Source organism: Anneissia japonica, unplaced genomic scaffold (assembly GCF_011630105.1).
Source record: "Anneissia japonica isolate Jap-2015-1 unplaced genomic scaffold, ASM1163010v1 scaffold456_len727751_cov192, whole genome shotgun sequence".
NCBI lineage: Eukaryota > Metazoa > Echinodermata > Crinoidea > Comatulida > Comatulidae > Anneissia > Anneissia japonica.
Window position 1 is genome coordinate 255,544 of NW_022713155.1, and position 22,308 is coordinate 277,851.

Sequence of the window (22,308 nt, forward strand, 5' to 3'; positions counted from 1 at the left end):
TATTGGTACTTGTATACGAGTTGAGAAATATAAATCAGCTGCATAATATAGAAGATAATACTTATGGAAATAATTTTACTATGTCAGTATACTGTAATAATATTAATAGTTATTAAGCAGTTTTTATAATCACAACATATGACACAAGAGGCCATTTTCCTATGTTTTCAATGGCAGAGAGTAAAAATAATCATGTGTAAGATAAGATTTGGACAGTCCATTACAAAAATAATTTCTGGTGCAGTACAATATGTATACTACAGTATACTTAGTATTTTTAACAATTGTGATTTGTTTTCATCATTAAATAATGGTACTACAGTAATATTATATTTTTGGTATTTGGTGAAACCAGACTCATTTTGTGGGGTGGGATGAATAGAATATTGTTGCATAAATCTGGTGTCTTATGGGGGGGGGGGTTAATGTCTCTAGGTTTGACATATTTTTTGATTTGTAATTAAATTGCTTATCATCTACTTAGCATTTTTCTTAAATACTATTTAACTGAAATTTGTCAATGGTGGTTCTTATGTGCTTTATGATGCCATTCCCCAACATTTTGTTTTGTTGCAAATAAACTCTTTTCCGTTCAGAAATAGGTGTTTTGTTGCTATTATTTTCAGTACAAAGAAAATTGTTACAGTAGTAATAAATTAATAATAGCTATTTTAATCAATTCATAATTTTCCTATTCCTGAGCCAGTTATTTTTACTAGTACCTGCAAAACAGATAATTTGTGTTGCTAGGTAAGAAGGTACCTTTCCTATCATTATTCGACTCTATTTCTACCCTCTTAATATCCTCTTGTGGAGTCCTTAGGAAGTTGGCTTTCCCCAACAGAACAGGTACCTTGTAGGATGTGTAGTATTAATTCTTGTATAACCATGTATAGTTTCTCCATAGAGAGCAGTTTGTTCCAGTTTGTAAATTATAGATCCAGCGGACTCAAAGTGTACAAGATCATGAACATAATACAATCCCATTTTTTTTTGTATAATTGGATATTTTATTTCAATTGATAAGTAGCCTGTAAATCATAGGCAGATACCAGCACATCAGAAGAAAATAGAACTCAACAAGCTTGCTTACAGAGCAGAGGTCAACAAAATTAGCACTTTACAGGTACTATACACTGTAGCTGCATTGCGATCGCGCTAACCTTCATGGCATAGACCGCCCTTCAATGAGTGTACATCAACTACAGTACGAATTGGCAGTCATATTTGTATTCCTTTTATCTAGTTGCAGTCAAAATTTAAATAGACTGCAATAGTGATAAATGATATTCATAGTGTTATTTATAGAAATTATTAGATATTTAAAAACGCTACAATTGTGATGAATGATATTGATTTTGATTATACATTAATTAAATACCATGGTTCAATATAACAAATAAATTTACAACATAATCTAACAACACATGAAGTAATCACTCATTAAAGGATTGTACTCCAAAATATACCAATATTAAAAGAAAACAAAACAGAGTCATAACTAGACTGCAAAAGCTGTTACACAGACACAGAATAGTGTCCCCATGTACTAATGCAGCAACATGGTGTCAATATAAAATGTAAAGAAATTTAATCTAAATTCATAATTTTTACAGTTAGTTTTGCCTTATAAACAATGAAATTTACAAAAATATTTACACTGAAGGATTTATTCCTAGTTATGTTCAATCAATTCTATACAACTGTGGCAAACTATTTTTACTGTTTTAACAACCTTACAATGTCTTGTCTTTCACCACAGTTATTTGAATGCCATATGTAAATTCTACCACAATTTCCAATTAACAAAAAAATATAGTACTAATTTATAATATATATTTCATAATATACATATAAGAAACATGAACCACTGTATTCTACAGCATCAGGGCTGACTGATGGAGGAGGCTGTGTACTAGGACTGCCAGGCGCTACGAAGACTATTCATAGATTTAGTTCGAACCAAAGAACTGTGAAACAAAAGGAACAAAATTAAAATGACAAAAAAATTTTAAAACCCTAACTAATCTTGGCTTCCAAATGTCATGTTTGTTTTGTACTAATTAGTACCAATAAATTAATAATAATAATGAATAATGATTCCCCACAAAATCTCCATTGCTCTGAGGAGCTTTTTAAAATTATGCCATCTCTTCGCAGGTTTTTCAGAAGCACCAGACTTGCTTTGATCTGTCACCCATTCACTCTTGAACTTACTAAATGCAGAATATCCACTTTTTCAAATTCATTTTTCATCGTTCGGCTTCTCTTTGGAATATTTGTTAGCTGATTGTTTTCCAGTTTCCTTTCATCTTGCATATTTTAAATCTTGTGTCTACCAGTTTCTTTTAAACTATCCTAACCCCTTACTTTAAATGGCCCTTGGCCTGGTTTGGGGTGACTGAACATAAAAAAAAAACACAATACAATAATGTACTGTGGTTCAAGATTGTGATATTAACTTACACATTTCTTGACGGTACTGCTCTGCTGTTTCTAACTCTTGATGGAAGAGCAGAAAATGGCACCCTACTCTGCTTTGCATCAACCGTTGAGGATCTGTAGACACACAAACAAAATACAGGTATCCAAAAAAAAAAAAAAACAAAAAAAAAAAACAAAAAAAAAAACAGTACTGCACAATTCTATAAAATGGACTATTCCAGAATGTCAATCAAACTTAACAACCGACCAATCAGAACAGAGCCAGAAATATGTGTGCGTCTAAAAAAAAAACATGTTTTCCTACAAACGCACGTATTTGCGTATGTCTTAACATTGTCGTTATGTGGGACCTTAGCAACAATATTCAAGGGGCGGCGTGGGGCTTAGCAGAAAGTTCCATTAAGAAGTATTTAAATAAAGAGATTAATATAAACATTACTTTATTCATTTTAATACACAGTACCATAAACTAATTTTTAATTATTTTTTTTTAACCAAGTGAATCTACTAACCTTATATGCTGGGTATTTATTCTTTTGTTTTTGGCCGCAGTGGTCATCGTCATGTACGCAGGTGCTGGCCGTTTTTTAGCTGAAAATAAGATTTTTACATACAATTTACAGTATATATACAATGACGACAACAACAATCATTATTAAAATGTAAATTTTATAGAAACTTATGAAGCATGTGATCCCACATATTATATGTGATAATATATATAATATCATTAAATTTATTTAGTTTATTACTATATTTTTAAACATGACTGTAGCCATGATATGTTCTTTTTCCTTTCTCTACATATCAACACTGAAGTGCAATATATATAAGAATCAGCGAAAGCATTTCCAACCTTGTATGCGATCTGACATGGACGGCAAGCCAAGTGATCGAACCGCAGCAGCAGTGCTATTGTGTCTTACACTCCCTTTACCAGTCATAAATGCCCTGTTCCTATAAATGTAAACAAAATAAGTCACACATTATTACAGTATTAGTTTCTGTAATCTGCAATAGAATGACTACATTCACACATTTACTTCAAGATACACAAAGCACTAAGCACATATTCATGTTGATGCAAGAAACAAAGTACAGGTCATCCTCCAATTAAAGACACCTCCAATTAAAGACTCCTTTGTGCGACCTCAAACATGCCTCAAATCAGCATCTATGTTTTATTTTTAAAATACTCATTTTTCTAATTAACGACCAAGTCTGCTAAAGACCATGAAAACCCTGGTCGCACAAGTGGTCCTTAATTGGAGGGAGGCCTGTACTTACAATAACTAAAGAAATATGGTAAACATGCTACACATAAGACAAGTACTGTAAATTTTGATATTTGTAATTTACCTGGTCTTCTGTTGGAATGGTTTTGTTTTGGTAGGATTGTTGACTGGTTGCTGTGGTGAGTTGACAGCGATGTCTGTAAGAGGCAGTCTTGAACCATGAGCTGATGTCTGTTTCGGTGTTGATGCAACCTCAGCGTACGACAATATTTGACCTAATAAAAAGGACATAAGAATGAAATGATGATATTAATCATAAATAACAATACCACCACAAACAACGACAGAATTATCTAAGAAATCTACAGCAACATCCTGTAGTGATAGTTACACTCTCTATAGCATAGGTATGAATAATAAAATAATAATATAAAAATAATTACAAGTATCACCAAAATAGGGTTTTTAATCATAATTTGTATAATACCTTTTAAATAAATGTATTTTAATATATCTTAAAACAAATTTAAAAAATTACTTCTTAACTTACCTGTACCATCTCTCTTTCTCCCACTGTTTAATGCATTTGGTGTTTTTGTGATATTCTCACTTTCTTTCAAATCATTCAAAGTTATTGTTTGGTTGTTTAATTCATTACTATTGGTATCTCCTCCAACATTTGGAGTATCCAACAAAGCCACCTGATTGGTGGAAACAGGAGATACATTCAACAGGGAAATTCCTTCCATTGTAAAGCTTGAATTCATATTACCAGGAGACTTTGCACTTGCAGGATGGTGCCCTCTAGAGTTCTCTTGCTGCTGCTCATCCAGAGTTTTAATAGTATATGTACCTGAGAACATGTTTGATTGATGGTCTGTCGCTACATTGTTGTCCATGTTCATTGTAGACGACTGATGATGTTCTCTTGATCCATTGTGAGGGGTGCAAACCCTCATCGGTGCCCCCATAAAGGCAGTTTTTTTGTGAGGGGTGCACACTCTCATTGGTGACCCTATGACATCCGCTAGGCGTTTGTGAGGGGTACAAACATCCACCTGTGATTCCCTCAAAGCTGACGAGCTAGGCTGTTTGCTATGGCTGCTTGGAAGAGCTGACTGACTTGAGGTGGTTTGTAAATGTGTGGTCATCCCATCTGTGATAACCCTTTGTGGAGGATGTTGTGGAGTTGTGTGACTGTTGGTTATTGTGCAAGACAAACTCCTGGCAGCCTTTGGTCTGTGTGGTGTTGTGGAACTGTTTTTAACTAAATATAAATAAAATTGATATGATTACCTTTGGATTGTATTTGTGAAAATGGTTTTTGGATCAATGATATCTTAAACATCAAATGACATTTATAAACTAAGTTCCTATAACTTCGAAATAAGTGAAGAAAAGATAGTTTACCTGATGCCAGTTTAGCATTTGATTCAGTTGCTGATGTTGGAGCTGAAAAAGTAAAGTATACATCAATGATATTATAATGTACATATGCTTGCTTGCTGATACATAAAATATAATTAGGTACGTTCACACCTGTTCTGTTTCAAGGAACGCAAGTCGTGTACAGTATTCCCTTCTCTTTAAATTGGTCCATGAGCAATGAAGCCTATTCCATTACAGTATATCAATCATTATAATCGTTCTTATTTCACTGAATTGACGTGGCTTAATTGTTTATATTCTTCATCATAGTTTCATTCAGGTGTGAATGCAACTTTATTATCTCCTTTTTTTAGTTTTTTTATTAGATAATTTAACACAGGAATCACAAATTATCCTAAAAATAATACGATTCATATTACCATCTGGTGTTGTTCTAACGCAACTTAAGACAGGCAATTCCAGCAGATTATTAACATTGGCAGATGAATCTTGCTCAGTTGTGTTCTGATCTGCCCAAATCACCTCTCTATCACCCTCTACCATTTTCTGGATGTTTTCAAACTCTGTAATGGTGTCTGATGTGGCAATATTTGAGCCTTTTAGTAAGTAAAATTGTTTACGCACTGTGCTTAAAAGTGTTGACATCAATCTGATAAATAAACATAAGAAAATGCAAGTTAAAATCAGCAAATATAAATGTAAAACTACCATGTGTGTAAAGAATGTATATTAAATTACTTTTGTAAGATATAAAAATATTTTTTATTAAAATTACACAGTTCTAATTTCAAAGCGTGGTTCCACATTATACATTTGATAACATAGCTTTCTAGTGAAGCTTACCGTTCCGATGATTGCATGTAGTTATCCTGTTGCCGAGCAAACTTTTTCAGGTGTGTCACCTGACGCTGAAGATCTTTGACCTCAATTTCCAGGTGTCTTGTTCGTAATGTCAACTGTAAGACCTGAGAAAGAAAAATTAATTAATTAATCAATTTATTGAACATATATCAGCGGCAATAGTCTACACTACTGTTCATTCAAGACAGTCGGTTTACAATAAAGCACATGTACAGTACAATGTTTAACACAGCAAGAAGTAGTAGCGTAATTATCAAATAACAGTGAAATACAAGGTAACACTAGGAACAAAAATAGAAATTTAAAAAATAGATGATGGAAGCATTTCACACCTCAGGTATTTTTCCGTTTCCTAATGATGACATCTCAGTGAGTGTATTCTGCAACCATTCTTCATTTTTCTCCATCCTGTTGTCAACATCTATTTTCCTCTTTCTCACTCTAGCATGTCTGGCCTCTGATGCAGCAACTGTTCTCTGGAACTTGGACATTGTCTACCATACAAAAAATACCAATAACAATTAAAGCTCTGTCCAGATTATCAAATTTACTTTGACAAAAAACTGTTGTATGCCCATATATAGTCACGGTGTTCCATATATGGTCATGATGTGATGTCATCATCACCATATTTAGGCATGTCACATGTTTTTGTCAAATAAAATTCTGGACAGGGCTTTTGTCTGGTCAGGGCTTTACGCATTTTAAAAATATTATTTAAACATAAATAAAAATCTATAAAATGCTGTAAAACAACAATCTAAGTGAGTGCAGCCAAAGTGTATAAAGTACCTTATCTCCTTGACTCTGGTTTCCATAGATAAGCCTCAGTCTCTCTATTGTTATATTCTTACGTGATATCTTAAGTGACAGATCACGATCAGATGATTCCAGCACCATCAACTCCTTACGAACACTTGCACGTTGCGTGAAGATATTGTAAAGTACAGAATGATATCTACAAGTAAAGTAAGTCAAGATATCAGAAACTTAGGATGCCTAACAATCAGATTTTACATAAATAAGGGTTAAATTTAGGAATACTGTATAGACAAATGTTAATTACTTTGACTGTAGTAAGCATACAACTTGTATACAATTGCTGGAGAACGGTGCGGTGTTACTGGTTTGTTTTTAATTCGTGTCTTTGGTAAATTTTTTCTAATTAGTTTTAGGATAGTTCATGGGTTAGCGTTCTCTTCTCTTTTTCATATACTCTTAGCGCTTTGAGACAATTTTTAATTTGTGTAAGGCGCTATACAAATCCATTTCCATAAACTTAATATTAACACAATTTGAATGCATATGAAAACAGTGCATTCTCTGCAAGGTGAATGTTTTGATTATTTTCTTTAAAAACCTGTTTCAAGCTAGCTTAAATAATGCAGTATAATAAGTAGTACTACAGAGTATAATATAAAATCTCCAGAATCTTACTTCATAATATCTTCTTGGCTAGGGTGATCTGCTTTAATCTTACAAACTCTGCCTTCATTCTCTGAATGGTTGCCACTGTCACTGCTTGAAGACTGTTGGCTAAGCCTTGCTTTTAATTCAGTTACCTGCAAAACAAAAATGTCAAAAAAAATCAATTTTAAGTACACTACAGTAAATAAATTTATTATTTATGCTATTAAAAAGTAAATATAAATAACATCATATATTCGGCATCAGCTGAAATGAATAAAAAACAGTTATTTGTTAGACATCACAATTAGCAAAGCTTTTTAATACATTTTGAACATGACATTCCATTTAAGCAATGTAATTTTTTTCATGAAAAAGGACATTTGTTGAATAGAATGAAACAGGCAAAAACTTACCTCCAAACGTAAATCAGCGATAATCTTTGTGTACTGAGTGACGTGAAAATTAACGTTGACAACATTACTCTTAACCTGCAAAATATATGGGAAATAATTGATTGTTTAGCATATAAATATTTTTCATATGCAAAATATAGGCACTTAACATTTCCAATTATATAAAAAAATAAAGACAATTATTGAAAGATTATGTTTACCTGTGATTTGATGTTCTTAGCTCTATCTGCATACCTCAGTGTATTATAAGTGTCATCATAGGTCAAACTGGATGGACTACAGATAAAACATACATAAAATACATAATAACTAGCAGGTCTAAAAAAAAGGGTACAATGCTTTTTGTGCACTTTGACCAGAGGAATAAATTTGGTCTATCCCTCTGAACTGCAGTTATCTGTTAAGCTATATATGTGACCAGCTCTGGCAAAACCATCCGCTTGTAGGAAAAAGCAAAATTGGGTTTTTGGTGTTTTTTAGATTCTACATGAATACCTCTTTAAAGCAGTGTTTATCTGATGGAAATTGGTTGAGAATTAGCAAAGTTATGAATATTTAATTCGTTTAGGGTGCTTGCGGGAAGTTGAAATTGCGAGAAACATATTTTTAACCACGGTATAGTGTACATATCACTTGGTGTGAAATGCATTTTATAAAAATATAACAATTTTCTCCAGGCCAGGCCATTTATAAATGTAGGAATTATCAACATACTGTATGATACAGGAACATGGCATTTATATACAACTTTACACTGAACATTTTAAAGCACTGCACACTGGTAAACCAGTGAGAATAAAAAATAATACTAGAAAGAAAATAAAATACAATAAAATATGGGGGAAAAAATGTTTAACTCGTTATTGATTGTGTAACTACACTGATTATGTAAGCTCAGATTGAATCATTGAGAATAAACATGTGTATTATGAAAGCAAGTCATTGGTAACAAACCTAATAGCAGCTATCATGACAGTCCTACAGTTTCCACCAAGTGAGTCTTTCAACAATCTGGTGAGCTTACTGTTCCTGTATGGCACAAACTGATCTTTCTAATAATCACAACAAAAAAAAATCCTTCCATTAGTTCATTGCATACATTTCAGTTGACAAGTGATTGATTTCTATACTTTATCATAAATTTATCACTTAGAAAAAAGTTCACAAATACATCCAGCAAGATAAAAATAGCATAAATCTTCCATATTCATTTACCTCAATTATTTCACTACTAACTTTGCTCCACCTTCTCCACCAGAACAGTAACTAATGCATTCTATAAAAATTCTCCCTTCTTACCTTATTGTTTGCAAGTGCATTAATACAGCTTCCTAAAGCAAGCAAGGATTTGTTGATGTTAGCCCCCTCTTGAAACCTGGCACCGCGATTCCTCGTAACAATTGCTCGTTCCGAGCCTGCCAGATCAATCAGTGACATCTTGCCGATCTTTACGTCAGTGTTCAAGTTTGCTGTTCTGTTTTTCTGCCTCACAAACACCTATAGAATAAATTGGAATTGAAGATGGTTATTTGCTGTCTGTGCTGTGCTAAATCACTTGAACAATTGAATCGAATGGACCTTTCCGAAATGTCAACCAAACTTAACAACTGATCAATCAGAACTGGGCCAGGAATATGTGCGTGTTCTACAAACACATGTTCCCACAAACGCACGCTATTATTCTGTGGGACCATAGCAGCCATATCCAAGTGGCAGGGCTTAGCAGAAAGTCGCATTTATTAGCGCTATGAATATCTATCCAGATCATTCACATTTTACCAGGTATTCCTGAGTAATGAGAGGCAACATGGAAAAATGATCTTGTCCAAAGACACAAGCAAACTGAATGTCAGTCTTGAACTCACAACCTCACGTTTAAAATGACTAATGACTTCTTTGACAATTAGGAGCTGTGGATGTCACACTAATGAGAGTTATCATATTATATAAATATTCAAATCAATCGGCCTAAAATAGCTGCACAATTAATCAAAGATAGATGATAATATTAAAAAGTTGATGATGGGAGGACAATGAAACGAGGATGGGGAAAAATAAGTTACCTGAAAGACAGCATGGGATCTCGAGGATTCTGCATTAGCATCTGTAGGGTGCTGGGTTCGATTCTTGTTACCAAATTCTAGCATACTTATTAGTTCCTCTGCAGTCTGGGGCTGCAAAAGAGAAAGACAAATGGCTAACTTAATTCCCTGACTACACTGTGAAATTATAATATTTTGTGTGCCCTTAACTAGATAATCACAAAAATTAAGGGCTGCAAAAAATATAAGGCCTCTACATTAATTACTTGTATCCAATAAGCTAGAGCAGTCAGAGTACTGTCAGTTTAGTGATGGATCACAATCTGTGGCTACCAAGGTCCTGTCCAGGGTGAGGGGGCGGAAGAAACTACGCCTCTGGAAACTACATATTTCACACTAATTTGTTGGCTGCTGCAGGGTTAATGGGAATAACAATTTCAGTACAGTATCTGATTTATTATTTGTAATTGTGCATTACAGTAGTAAATCACATATGTTATGATGAAGATTTGTACTGTAATAATATTGATGATACCTTGTGTACAGATAGTCCAGTGACACACACTCCTTTCTGTGGGTCTTCTCGTACAGCCAGCGCTCCTGATGGTACCAGTAGGTCTCTGATTGTCTCATTATAAATCTGAAAATGTTTATCAAAGAATACTCTTTCAAAGTGTGCTCCAGAAATACATTAATGGATTGGTAAAATGCTTTAACTTAATATAGGCTTATTCTAGATTAATCATACAGTATTATAGAGGGACTGAACGGTAAAATGAAATAAGAAAAATATAATAAAATTAACATATACATTTTAAGGGTCGGTGGGTGACAATATTGGTAACTTTAAATAATAAACAAGTGGATTTTAAATATGGACAAGGGGGTTAATAAATGATCGTGGAAGGCTTTAAAATTAGCTTTAGACTTAGACTGTGGAAAAGTGGAAAACTACAATGCTGATGGCCATGCCCACCTCTGCCCACCATAACTACATTCCTGTACACAACAAAAATAGGCCTAGTGTTTGTCATTAATCTGGATTCATAATGACATTTAAAAAAAAAACCCTATTTAAATAATTATGAGCTTACTTCTAAATATGAGATGGCAATGTCGCAAAGTTTTTCACTCTGCACCTGTTCAATGCGGTGGTATAGCTCCATCATTGTTAAGAAGATGACGCCTGGTGAGTTTGGATCACCCAACATTGTGAAGGTTTTACCAGCACCTGTGGCACCATATGCAAACACTGTAATGGAGGACACAAAAACAAGTTAAAAATCAAACTTACTTTTAAATACAAATATTTTACACAAAAAACTCCATCCTAAGGAAGCAACTTATGTTCCTTAAGTCACAATGGGTGGATCAGTAATTCATGCATACTTTTTTAGAGTAGTCGCCGCTGGATAATGTAATAGGTACAGTAGACAAATTAGTATAAAAAACAAATATATAAATTTAAAAAATCCTTCTTTTCAACGAATTTAGTAATGCCAAGCCATCATTTCAGTTTTTTATGATAACTTTGGCTTTGTATCACAACTACAGTACCACCTGAACCAATTCATAACAAGTACTTTTAGAGAATGAAATGTGTTCAACTTACCAGAACAGTTGTAGCCATTCATCAGTCCATCAATGACAGGTTTAGTTGTGCTTTCATACACATTTTGCTGTGAAGCACTCCCATCAAAAACACGATCAAATGCAAAACGTAAATCCTTATTTTTTCGCACTAGTATATTCCTTCTGCGAACTTTTCTTCCGTGGTAGTACTGCGGCGATGTCTGCTCTTTTGGATCAAAAACTAAAACGTGATCATCAAGAACCTCTATGATATTGCGTGATCCTGACTCAGCTTCGTGTCGGTTTTCTGGCCGGACACGTATTACCACTCTCACGTTGGTTTGCTTCTCATTAGATGCTGGTCCAGAGATCACTATGTTACTTCGCTTGGAAGTCATAGTGTTATTAATCTGATTCTGTGAGAAAAAGTATAAAAATATAATTTACTACATTTGGTATTGCTCATTTACAGTGAATTACTGTAACATACAGAACATATTAGATCCTTTAATCAGATGTCTTTAACAGTAAATCTTAGGTACTGTATGCCTCTAAGTACTAGCCTTCAATGTGGACCTTTATGTACAAGAAATGGTCATTTTTTTGTATGGTAATTAGTAAATTTAGCCTGAACATTATCTCTAAAGTAGGACTCTAGGCTAGGCCTAGCCTACAAATGAATTACAACACTGAGCCCTGATTAATCACATACATACACTACCTAGTGTAATTATGCCTATTACTGCTAATTGGTAACTCCAAGTTATTTTGAAAATATACCATACAGTACAGTGGTATAATAATTGTTTAATAAAGCCTATGTTACAGTAGGCTAATTTCCCACTTGAGAGCTAGTAATTCAGCTCTCAGCTGAGACATAGGAATTGTGCCACAGGAGACATAATTATGATGTTAGACACTAGAATAGAGGCAAAACAAATATAGATACCTACATTTTTTAAACATTTCTTCTCTGACTAAACATCTTCTTATCTACAGTATACTAATATTCTATCTACACATTTAAGTAGTGTTGGTCAAGCTGTTAAATTCATACTGATTTGATGTAAATACTGACTGAAAAGCAAGATCAGTATCTTGTATTGTAACATCTCATAATTTTAGGCCTGTAAGTTTCCCTTGTAAATAGGTCAAAGAAAATACTTTTCCACACGAAGCGTTTCCTGTAATGATTTTGCAATACTGTATGTTGTACATGTGAATTGTAATTACTCTGTTAGAATTACAAACAACTTTTTCTGTAGGCTATTCAAACTTAAGACAAAAATAATTACCAAACTTCAGAATCCCTCATAAAAAAAGCACAATTGCTTTATGAAACACAATGTACACAAATTATTATCAATATGATACAAGATAATTTTATTGTCTGAATAAACAGAAAATAGTCTTGTACTGAACAATATAGTAGGTCTAGGCACTTTTAGGCTTTAGTTATAATTGATTCTCAAGTATTATTAGGATTAGCCTAGCCTAGGCCTAGGTGTTGGTTGGTTGTGCTGGCTTATAACCCTTTCACATTACTCTACAGTCTCGCTGTTAAAAGAATAGGGTAGGGCTAGGCCCTAGATTAGTCTAGGCCTACATATGCCCCTAGCTAGTACAAATAATAAACGACTAAATTCAAATTAGAGAAACTATACCAACTACCTTACCTCGAAGTTGTGCTTTATTAATATTATATATCCGAAAAAGGCGTATTTTCATGTACAAAACCGAATCATAAATATCCAACTGGTATGAACAGTCTGCATGCATCGTATTGGGGTTTAAATCGGTGCTTCTTCAACGAAATTTGATTGGCTAGCTTTCAACAAAACAAAGTCACTTATTGGTCGGTTATTTAGGAAAGGTAACATTGTATGTTGGGGGCGCAATTTCCGTAAACACATGTGTACGTATTGTGTGAAGAGTGTAAGAAAGGTTTCTATGTTTTACTTAATTTTATTTTATCAAAGTGGCAAACACCATTAAAATATTATACTAAGCAGTTAATTTATCACTTTAAATTTTGTAGTCGAAATAAACCCGATATCTCACCATGAACTAGAGCTACGCTTTCATATATTCCTACTAGGTCTAGGCCTAGGGTAGCCTAGCTAGGCCAGACCGCCTGGGTTGGGTTACCGCCGGTTAGCAGCAGTCCAGTACGGCTGTGCTGTGATGATAAATGTAGGCCTAGCCTGAACTGGTTCGACCTGCCCGTTGTACTGTAAAGGTTGCAACACCTGTCTATTCTATTCTAGGCCTCTAGCTAGTAGAGTAGCCCTGGACCCTAGAAAGAATTTTACCTTGGCCCGGGGGGGGGGGGGGGGGCCGCCCGGCACACCCCCTCCCCAAATGCAAGAAGAAAAAAAAATCATGTTCAGGTAGTTAAAAAACACCTTATTTTGCGACCTAGCACCCCCTCACTTAATAATCAAGCACTCCACCTTCACGTCAGACCCCCCTCCCCAGTTTTTTTTCTCCGTATTTTACAGATGTTGCAGTTTTGTGCCTATGCCCCCTCTGGGGAAAAGACACTATGTTATGATCTGGCAGTTAAAGATGGCGGAAAAGGTAAATCGGGTGGAGGTGCATGATGGGTCATGTGCCATCTTATTACTGTACAAAAGCCATAAAAAATTACAACACCACATATTTCCTGATAGCTGAATCCCATGTGGATACTTTATTAGTAAACATAATACAGTAATGCAGTATAGGGCATAGGCACATGCTCCCGTAATCAGTTTTTTTTTTTTAAACTGATTTTAAACATCCTTTTTTTATGTTTTGTAGGTGTTCCTGGACATGACATTTGGAGGGGGTGGCCATTCAAAAGCCATTTTGAACTGTTCATCATCTATTCAGGTGTTTGGTCTTGATCGAGATCCAGTGGCCTACAATATAGCTTCAAGTTTAACTAAATATAGGTAAATAGTACTGTATTATATAGTGCATATCATACATAGGCCTCTATAGATGTCATTTTCTGAGTCATTTGAACACATAGTAAGTCCCTGGGGTCTGTCTTGTAAACGTTTAAATCTGTAATTTGATCTTAAAATAAAAATAGGAAAAAAAATTAAATAAATGAAATGAGCACTGGATTTGGACTTTGGTGGGATGATCCTTTCAAGACAGGTTTTGTCGTTCATATGAAATTAAATCATTAAATCATTTAATATTAAGTTTGTTTTGCAGAATTTATTTTCCCCAGCCTGGCCTTCACTATTTTGTATAGGTATTGTATTTTAATGATAGAGGTTATACAGCATTTCTAAAGAGTGATTATTAACAAAGCTTACAATATATTGTTACCTCACAGAGGGCGTCTACACCCAATGCTAGGCAGGTTCAGTGAGTTAGAGAATGTTGCTAAGAAAGTTGGTCTCCGTCCAGGCACTCTAGATGGTATAGTGATTGATGCAGGATGTTCGTCTATGCAGTTTGATACACCAGAAAGAGGGTTTGCCTTGAGTCAGTCCGGACCACTCGACATGAGAATGGATGGTGATAGGTAATCCTAGAATAAATATTCATGAACATTTAAAGAAAATTTAAAAGATTTCATCAGTGGTAGCATCAGCAGGGGTAGGGGGAATTTTCCATCCATTAGACAGTCCTGGACCCCCCGTTGTCTGACGCTACCACAAGGTCGTCGGATCAAAAATAATAATTTGCCTATCCAAATAACAATAATTTGATTGCCAATCCCTAATACAGTATTGTGGTCTAAAATGAAAGCACAAGGCATAAACACTCACCCCATGAACTATTCCAGGACCTTGACCGAGGCTCTAGTCGGCCTCTTGGTACAAGTTTATTAATTTATGTGATTGAAATGTTCTAGATCTTATCAACATCTCACGTTAAAAAACTCACTATCTCACTATTGCTTTCTTGAATTCTTGTCTTCTAGTATTCTGAAAAGTATGTAATGTTTTAAAATTTATTTCTTTTTTTTTCTAAGAAATCCAAACCAACCCACAGCTGCTGAAGTTGTAAATTCACTGAATGTGGAAACTCTTGCAAGAATAATAAAGACGTATGGAGAGGATAAACAGGCAAAAAAAATTGCAAGGCTAATTGTTGAATTCCGCGAAAAATACCATCCAATTCAAACAACGTCAGAATTATGCAACATTGTATCGTTTGCATTCACACACAGACAGTCAAATGAATCTAAGGATATGATTGGTCGAAAAATGCATGTGGCAACCAGAACATTCCAGGCACTTAGAATATTTGTGAATAATGAATTGGAAGAGTTGAATATTGGTTTGAATTTAGCATCAAAGTTTCTGAAACCGGGTGGCAAACTAGCGGTCTTAACTTTTCACTCATTAGAGGACAGAATCGTAAAACGAACCATGCAAGGAAGAGACGTGATGGAGCCTGGTAGAAGCATCCATCAAAAGAAGCAAGCATCTTTTGAGAAAGGCTGGGAAAGTCATCAAGAAGACTCGGAAAAGGTATGGTTATTTGAGGATAAATTAATAATGCCGTCAGAAGAAGAGGTCGAGGTGAACCCAAGGTCAAGGTCGGCTAAATTAAGGAAGGCTATCAAGTTATGAGGATGTTTAAAAATGATTTTTGCCAAAAATAATGGACAAATTTGTAAATAAAGAATAGGGTTGCATGCTTTATGCATAAATTACATAAAGGTAAAAAGCAAAATTATGAAACCATTGTTGTTACTGTAGGTGTAATAAAGTAGCACAACTAGTACAGTATGCATTTGGCTATAGTATACAGGGCTGACAGAACGTTTTCGAAAGTGGGTGGGGGACACTAGTATGATGAATGGGAATATGAATTGCGAGGGAGCCGATTATACAAAAATCTGCTTAGACATATATTTCTGCCAAAAAGTCTGGAGCCCTGGCACCGGTTTCTTAGGCCATGGTATATGCAAACAATCTGAATTTTAGTACTGTACCATACTTTACTGAATATAAGACCATGTTCGAATATAAGCCCAGCCTACTTTAGGCTCTATTTAACTGTTAGCCTTTGTCCATCGTATGCCGGAAAATAATGTTGTTATAGTGCCACCAACAACATATATTTTCAGATTTTCCTCATATTTTAGAGTTGGAAGCCCACCCTTAAAAACTTTTGGACCAAGAAATAGAGTCCCCTTAATAGGGATTGTTCTATAAAGGAACGGCTCTACTGTATAACTTTTTGGGGGTCAACATACACAGATATCATAGCTTGGTTCTCACGGGAGCCCTAGTATCTGGATCGGGAGCTAACCGTTGGCACCTGCGTGAGAACGCCTGATCGGTTAGCGCTAACCATTAGCAGTATCCGGATACAGCTAATGGTTAGCAACCGCTATCGGTTAGCAAATTGAGCGGGTTTTTATCATCAACCTATCACACATACGCGTTTACAATTTCCAGTTTCTTATTGGCCAGTGATTCGATCATCATATTTTTGGTATCCGGATCGGGATTTTCTCGTATGGACGCACGGCAGCTAACGGTTAGCAGGATTCGGATCGTGCTAGCCGTTAGCAGCCGTGTGAGAACATAGCCTAAATAGTTAAACCAGTTATTATTCAGTACACTTCATGAAAATAAATCACACAGACAAGAATTTGTCCTGAGGTATTTATTCTCTATCTTTAAACCAATCAGTGATCGCTTGTATGTGAGGTAGAAGCTTTAAACCTGAAGATACAGTAAATGCCCAAATCTAACTCTTAAATCTATTCTTAAAGAGGTAATTCAGTAGTACTGTACAGTACATTAAATGGAAATCTTATTGTGTTGTTGTGCTTAGTAGCCTCATCCTTCCACAATGATATGGGCTGAAGTGAATCAGAGCACCAGGGTAACCCCTATTCAATGCACACAAGCCAGATTGTTATCCTGGTCCTTTGGTTTTCAGCAGTGGCAGATTCAGGGGTGGGAGGGTGCGCCCACATTTTTTCAAAATTATAAAGAAATTGGAAAAAAGGGAAAATTTCAATCACATTTAGGTGTAAGATTGCCATTTCCCGTCATTTAGAGGTGCCATAATCATAAATTTTCTACCATGGTTGGGGCAGAGCTGATCTAGATTCTCCATCTATGAAATTCCCTCACTCTTTTTTGAATTCCTGAATACGCTACAACTGTTCAGCCTGCCATTTTTGATGTCTCATTGTATAATTCTGTTTTGTCAGTGTTATAAAAGTAATTTGTTATAAAAATAATAATAGGATTAGAAAAAGACACCACTCACTTTAATCGTAGCATAAATGAGTCATGCCATCCCAAAACCGGCATACTGTCACTAAATTTTAAACTGAGTAATTAGCATAAGAATGTGCCTATGCACTCTCATACAGCGGCCAGCAGGGCCCTGAACCCTACAGTCCTCGGTCTACCACCCTGACCCAAAAGGGCTTTGTTGTTAAACAACAGCATAATGGTCTCTGACATCAACTGTAGAACATATATTATATCTAATGGTGGATTAAAGAGGGACCAGACGGCCTTGGGTCCCCAATTTTTTAAAATAAAAGAAAATTATATTCAGATTTTAAGTGCCATTTCCGGCCATCTAGAGGTTGCCATAATCATACATTTTCTTACCTCATCCCCAACTGTGGTATAGACCCTCCATCTGCGAAAGTCTCTAACCCAAGCCCCATTTATTTCAAATTCCTGGAAACGCCACTGATATCATATGATTTATTTCATTGTTCAACATTAACATCGAGCGCATCTAAAACTCTACAATGTAATTGACTACCGGCAGAACTCAAACAGGGTCCCCAATCTCAGGAAGCCATAGCTCCCCCCCGCCCCAGCGTTATGCCACTGGGCAGTATTGTATACTTCAGTAGTACATAGAAGCTGTAATCCTTTTACTCAACTTTGCCAATAGTAAGTCGTATACTAGTAAAGTAGTATGCTATACTATAACAGTAAGTAAATGACCTTTCACTTTTAAGCTTATAATGTGGAGAATATGAATTATAAATTGAATTTTATTGTTTCAGTGACTGATGCTGTTTTTGGCATGGCAAGCTCCAAATACTGTGTTCTATACATTGGTTGTCATAATATATCTATTACAAAACCAAAATCATGAGCAAGGGACTTGAACCACAGCCATTGATACGGCTATCAGTTGTGGCACTCTTACCATTCAACCACATGATAATAATCTTCAGTCATACATACAAAGCCCCAAAATTTTTACCATGATTGTTTAAAAATTAAATGTTTAAAAAAACACATTTTTATGTTTTTGATGGGGCGACTTCTTTCTACTGGGAAACAAATTAATTTAAAGGACAAGAAATATTTTGCAGCTGATATGAGCTTTAATCAAATTTAACCATATTAAAAAGATGACTTTATATACATACAAATGCATGACCTGAGATCAAAATTTCCACATGATTCCAGTACAAGGTTCAGTATTTAAATTAACAGATTTAGATTAACAGATTTTTACATTATGATTCTGTTACGCCCTGTTACAGTATAAATAATTAATTTGTTCATTATTGCTGGATATTTCAGACATGATTCACAATTTCAATTAAAAACCAATTAGCAAAACTGACAAATTAGTGACAACCAAAGATCTTACCACAACCTTCTTTGCAACAATGCAGTGCAAGGTGCCCTCTTGCAACTAACGATAGCCTATATCGCAATTTCTCAGTGCAAATTCTGTAACAAACATGGTATCAACTAGGACTCCCTTTCTCAAAAAAGTTACTCTTTATGCTTCCTTTTACTGAACATCGACGCTTCTATTTGTTGCATGTAAATTCGCAAAGAGTGCTATCTTGTCATTATAAAATCCTTGGTGACAACTTAAATATAAGTGCTAGTTCATATACATTAATACACTACAGGTCAGCCATTCGTCAAGACAATTTAGTCTATTATATATTTTACAGGAATCTGTGAATAAAATACATGATAGTCTATTGTTTTCTTACAGAATCCTTGAATGTTCACTCACAATTTAAACAAGCAAATACTGTATATTGACCATTTATAAATTAGGCCAAAACTTAAATTATAATACTAATACTACACCAATGTCCTCAATATATGAAAAATCTGTGGCCGTTAAATTGCATAAGATTATAAAAGATCCTACACACCCTCTGTGCCGCCAAGAACATCACTTTGTAGATATTGAAATTAATTGTGCCAAATAGTATCCATATTTTTAATTCAAGTGCAACTAGGCTATAATTTTTAATTCTTTAATTTTTAATAGTTTTAACAAATCTTTAAAATATTGCTCTTTTTTTAAAGTATCTTCATGTTTTATTCTCCTTTTAGTGTTTGATGTTAATTTTTAAGACTGCATTTTTATCGGCATTGAACGAGTAATGTTTTTATGTAAATTCTTTTCAACTTTTTAATCTTGCTGAGTAAACCAATTTTCTGTATTTATTATTTTTTTTCATGAAAGATTACATACACTGTTGACCCTTCACCTCTCCATTAACAAATGATTTATACCCAGTCTAGGCTTTTATGTACAGTAATAACAAAGTTTTTTTCCTCTCAAGATATCAGTAGTTTTCAAATTTTTACCTTTGATTTGATGAATTTCGCCATTCAGTTTGTCCATACCGTTGACTTCTTTAAATGTGATGTAGTCGCCATCATCAAATTTGTGCATTCGATTGTCAAGACAAGTCACTATACCAGGGTTTGCCTGCATATCAAAAAAAAAAAAAAAAAAAAAAAAAATGGCAAAAAAAAAAAAGGAAAATTATTTTAAATTTAAGAGTGTCATAATCATAAATTTTCTTATTGACCCCTCCCCCTATCTGTGAAGGTCCTTCACTGGTCTTCCTCTATCTTCAATTCCTGGTCCACCATTGATAAGGTTATGAATCACAAAATTGTCCCATGTCTCTCAACATCTATTCCTCACATTACATGACTTTTTGGAGGGCCTGCCTCAAAATATTATGTATTAATTCATTGATACTCACTCTAGAAAATCAAAGTCGATCACTGAATTGTAGGATTGAATGATTCCCCATATTCCCCAAAACATATGAGAAGCCTAAAGAACAGAAATTAACAAAAGTTAATATTTTATTACAAATGTCCAATACAAATATAAATAGAATAATGCATTCAAATATAAGCAGAGAAACAATTTATGTCATTTAGTAAGCTGTAAAAAATAAAATGTCCATTCTCAGGTCTTACTATCCTTATATTGTTTATTGCAAATGCCAAATTATATACTATTATTATTATAATTAATTATTTTCAATTTGTATAAATACACTTTTATTATAAAAAAAAGTATTGTTTCATTGAACTAAACTCATCACAACATACCAATGCAAATTTATTGACCGTTGCATAAAAATATTCTATCTGTTCATCTGTGACTGGTTCATTCACAGTCTTTGCTTTGTTCCAACATGTCAGATATTCTCGCAACCATCTCAGCTGAAATTCCTTGTCCGGGTAAAGACCGTAATCAACTACATCAATACCTAAAAATATGAGATAATATTTTTTTAAAAGTTGATACTGTACACAACATCTTGTATCTATTATGATTATTATGGTTGCTACCTAAGAATAGAAATGATGTTATACTGTAGCGTGTATGGACCAGGACTTACATTATGTTACACATGCAGTGGCAGGGGTGGGGGAGAGAGGGGGTTTGAGTATTTACCCATTGGAAAAGCATATGTTGTAGGACAACCCGGGAAGTTGCTAATTTTTTTTTTCTAAAAGCACAATTTTTACCATCCTAAATCATAATCTGTGTCCCACTTGACCCCCACTTGAGGCCCTATGTGGTCCCTTGAGAGCCAGGGGGTAGGGCACACCTACCTGTACTTCACCACAGTTGGGGCTTTGGTGAGTAAATTTTAAGAATACATGGTAAGCCCCTCTAGATGCCTGGATGGCACTTTAAGACTGTAAAAAAATATTTTCATAAGCAGGGTTTTTAAAAAAAATGATTGGCTCCTTCCCTGAAGGGGCGTCCTGTGTCCTCGGCCAAGTCCTGTTCCCCTCCCCTGGAATCTCTGCTGCCACCACCACTACCACATGTCAATGTTATTGTGAACTTAAAAATCAAACAGTAAATCTTGCCTGCATATTCACAGAAATGGTCAGCAATTTCATAGGCCTGGTAGTTGTGGGAAGCATATTCATAATCAATGAATGAAACTTTGTCTGAAAAAAACCACAAAAATGATAGCATGAAAGCAGTGAACTTGACCTGTAGTTAGAGTGGTTTTAATGGCTTTGTCAATTCTCTTTAATAACAAACCTGCATTTCACACAAAACTCCCTCTCCTTCTCGCATAATTTTTACAATATAATTTTATTGATTAGATTATTATTATATTGTAACCTGCTTTTCTTATTCTTGGATTGAGAGCTAGCTTGAAGGCTTCAGCCTGAAGTGACAGGGGCTGTGAGATGGCCAATACCGGGGAGACTACCTACTCATCTCAAAAGATGTAATGGGTTCTTCATAGAGCCAATTATGTACACTGGGCCTGCCGTTTATATCTCTTACCCGAGAAGGCTTGCTCCACCACCAGAGCCATATTGAGGTTATAGGTTGCGGCGCCCCTGCACTAACCGTTCAGCCATTCGACTCACTTTCACAGCGAACTCCTCTTTCTACCATTTTTATACCAATTCTCCACCCTAATCTCTCATTCATTTGGTAATGTAAATCTTTGTATTATATTAATTTTAAATTCAATACACACTACTTTGCATTTCCAAAAAATTCTGGTTTTGACATGGCCATGGCTGACATGGCCATGGCTGGCATCCCCCGCAACCCCCTTCCCCCATGATGGCAAATTTTTCAACTCTAGGTGGATTAAATAATAAAAATGACCATTAAGTTTTCATTAGAATATAGTTCCACATCCATAATTTTCACACACCCCTCCCCCTCCCAGGC

At 34.9% G+C, this 22,308-nt stretch overlaps 3 protein-coding genes across 3 annotated transcripts in view; 1 reads left to right on the forward strand and 2 right to left on the reverse strand.

Annotated features, from left to right (window-relative positions):
- Positions 1-986: 986 nt before the first annotated feature.
- LOC117108286 (kinesin-like protein KIF18A) lies at positions 987-13,166 on the reverse strand. The gene is made up of 21 exons (XM_033250264.1): positions 13,044-13,166; positions 11,408-11,783; positions 10,890-11,047; positions 10,331-10,435; positions 9,817-9,927; positions 9,053-9,250; positions 8,708-8,805; positions 7,954-8,029; positions 7,754-7,828; positions 7,368-7,492; positions 6,723-6,888; positions 6,263-6,424; positions 5,913-6,034; positions 5,489-5,718; positions 5,091-5,132; positions 4,231-4,947; positions 3,805-3,955; positions 3,302-3,402; positions 2,958-3,036; positions 2,467-2,559; positions 987-1,970 (listed from the first exon to the last, which is right to left on the reverse strand). Exons 2-21 carry the CDS (start codon positions 11,763-11,765, stop codon positions 1,916-1,918), a joined length of 3,222 nt encoding a protein of 1,073 aa, XP_033106155.1. The 5' UTR covers positions 11,766-11,783; positions 13,044-13,166; the 3' UTR covers positions 987-1,915.
- Positions 13,167-13,935: 769 nt separating this feature from the next.
- Positions 13,936-16,742, forward strand: LOC117108250 (probable methyltransferase-like protein 15). The gene is made up of 4 exons (XM_033250222.1): positions 13,936-13,947; positions 14,170-14,303; positions 14,699-14,890; positions 15,344-16,742. The coding sequence occupies exons 1-4, from the start codon at positions 13,936-13,938 to the stop codon at positions 15,945-15,947; spliced, it is 942 nt and encodes a 313-aa protein (XP_033106113.1). The 3' UTR covers positions 15,948-16,742.
- Positions 16,743-20,320: 3,578 nt separating this feature from the next.
- Positions 20,321-22,308, reverse strand: part of LOC117108285 (ethanolamine kinase 1-like) — a 13,071-nt gene continuing 11,083 nt past the window's right edge. Inside the window, exons 5-7 of the mRNA XM_033250263.1 lie at positions 21,477-21,560; positions 20,703-20,863; positions 20,321-20,418 (exon numbers count right to left, since the gene is read on the reverse strand). Coding sequence (XP_033106154.1) covers positions 20,341-20,418; positions 20,703-20,863; positions 21,477-21,560 — 323 coding nt within the window. The 3' untranslated portion in view covers positions 20,321-20,340. The remainder of the gene's footprint in view (positions 20,419-20,702; positions 20,864-21,476; positions 21,561-22,308) is intronic.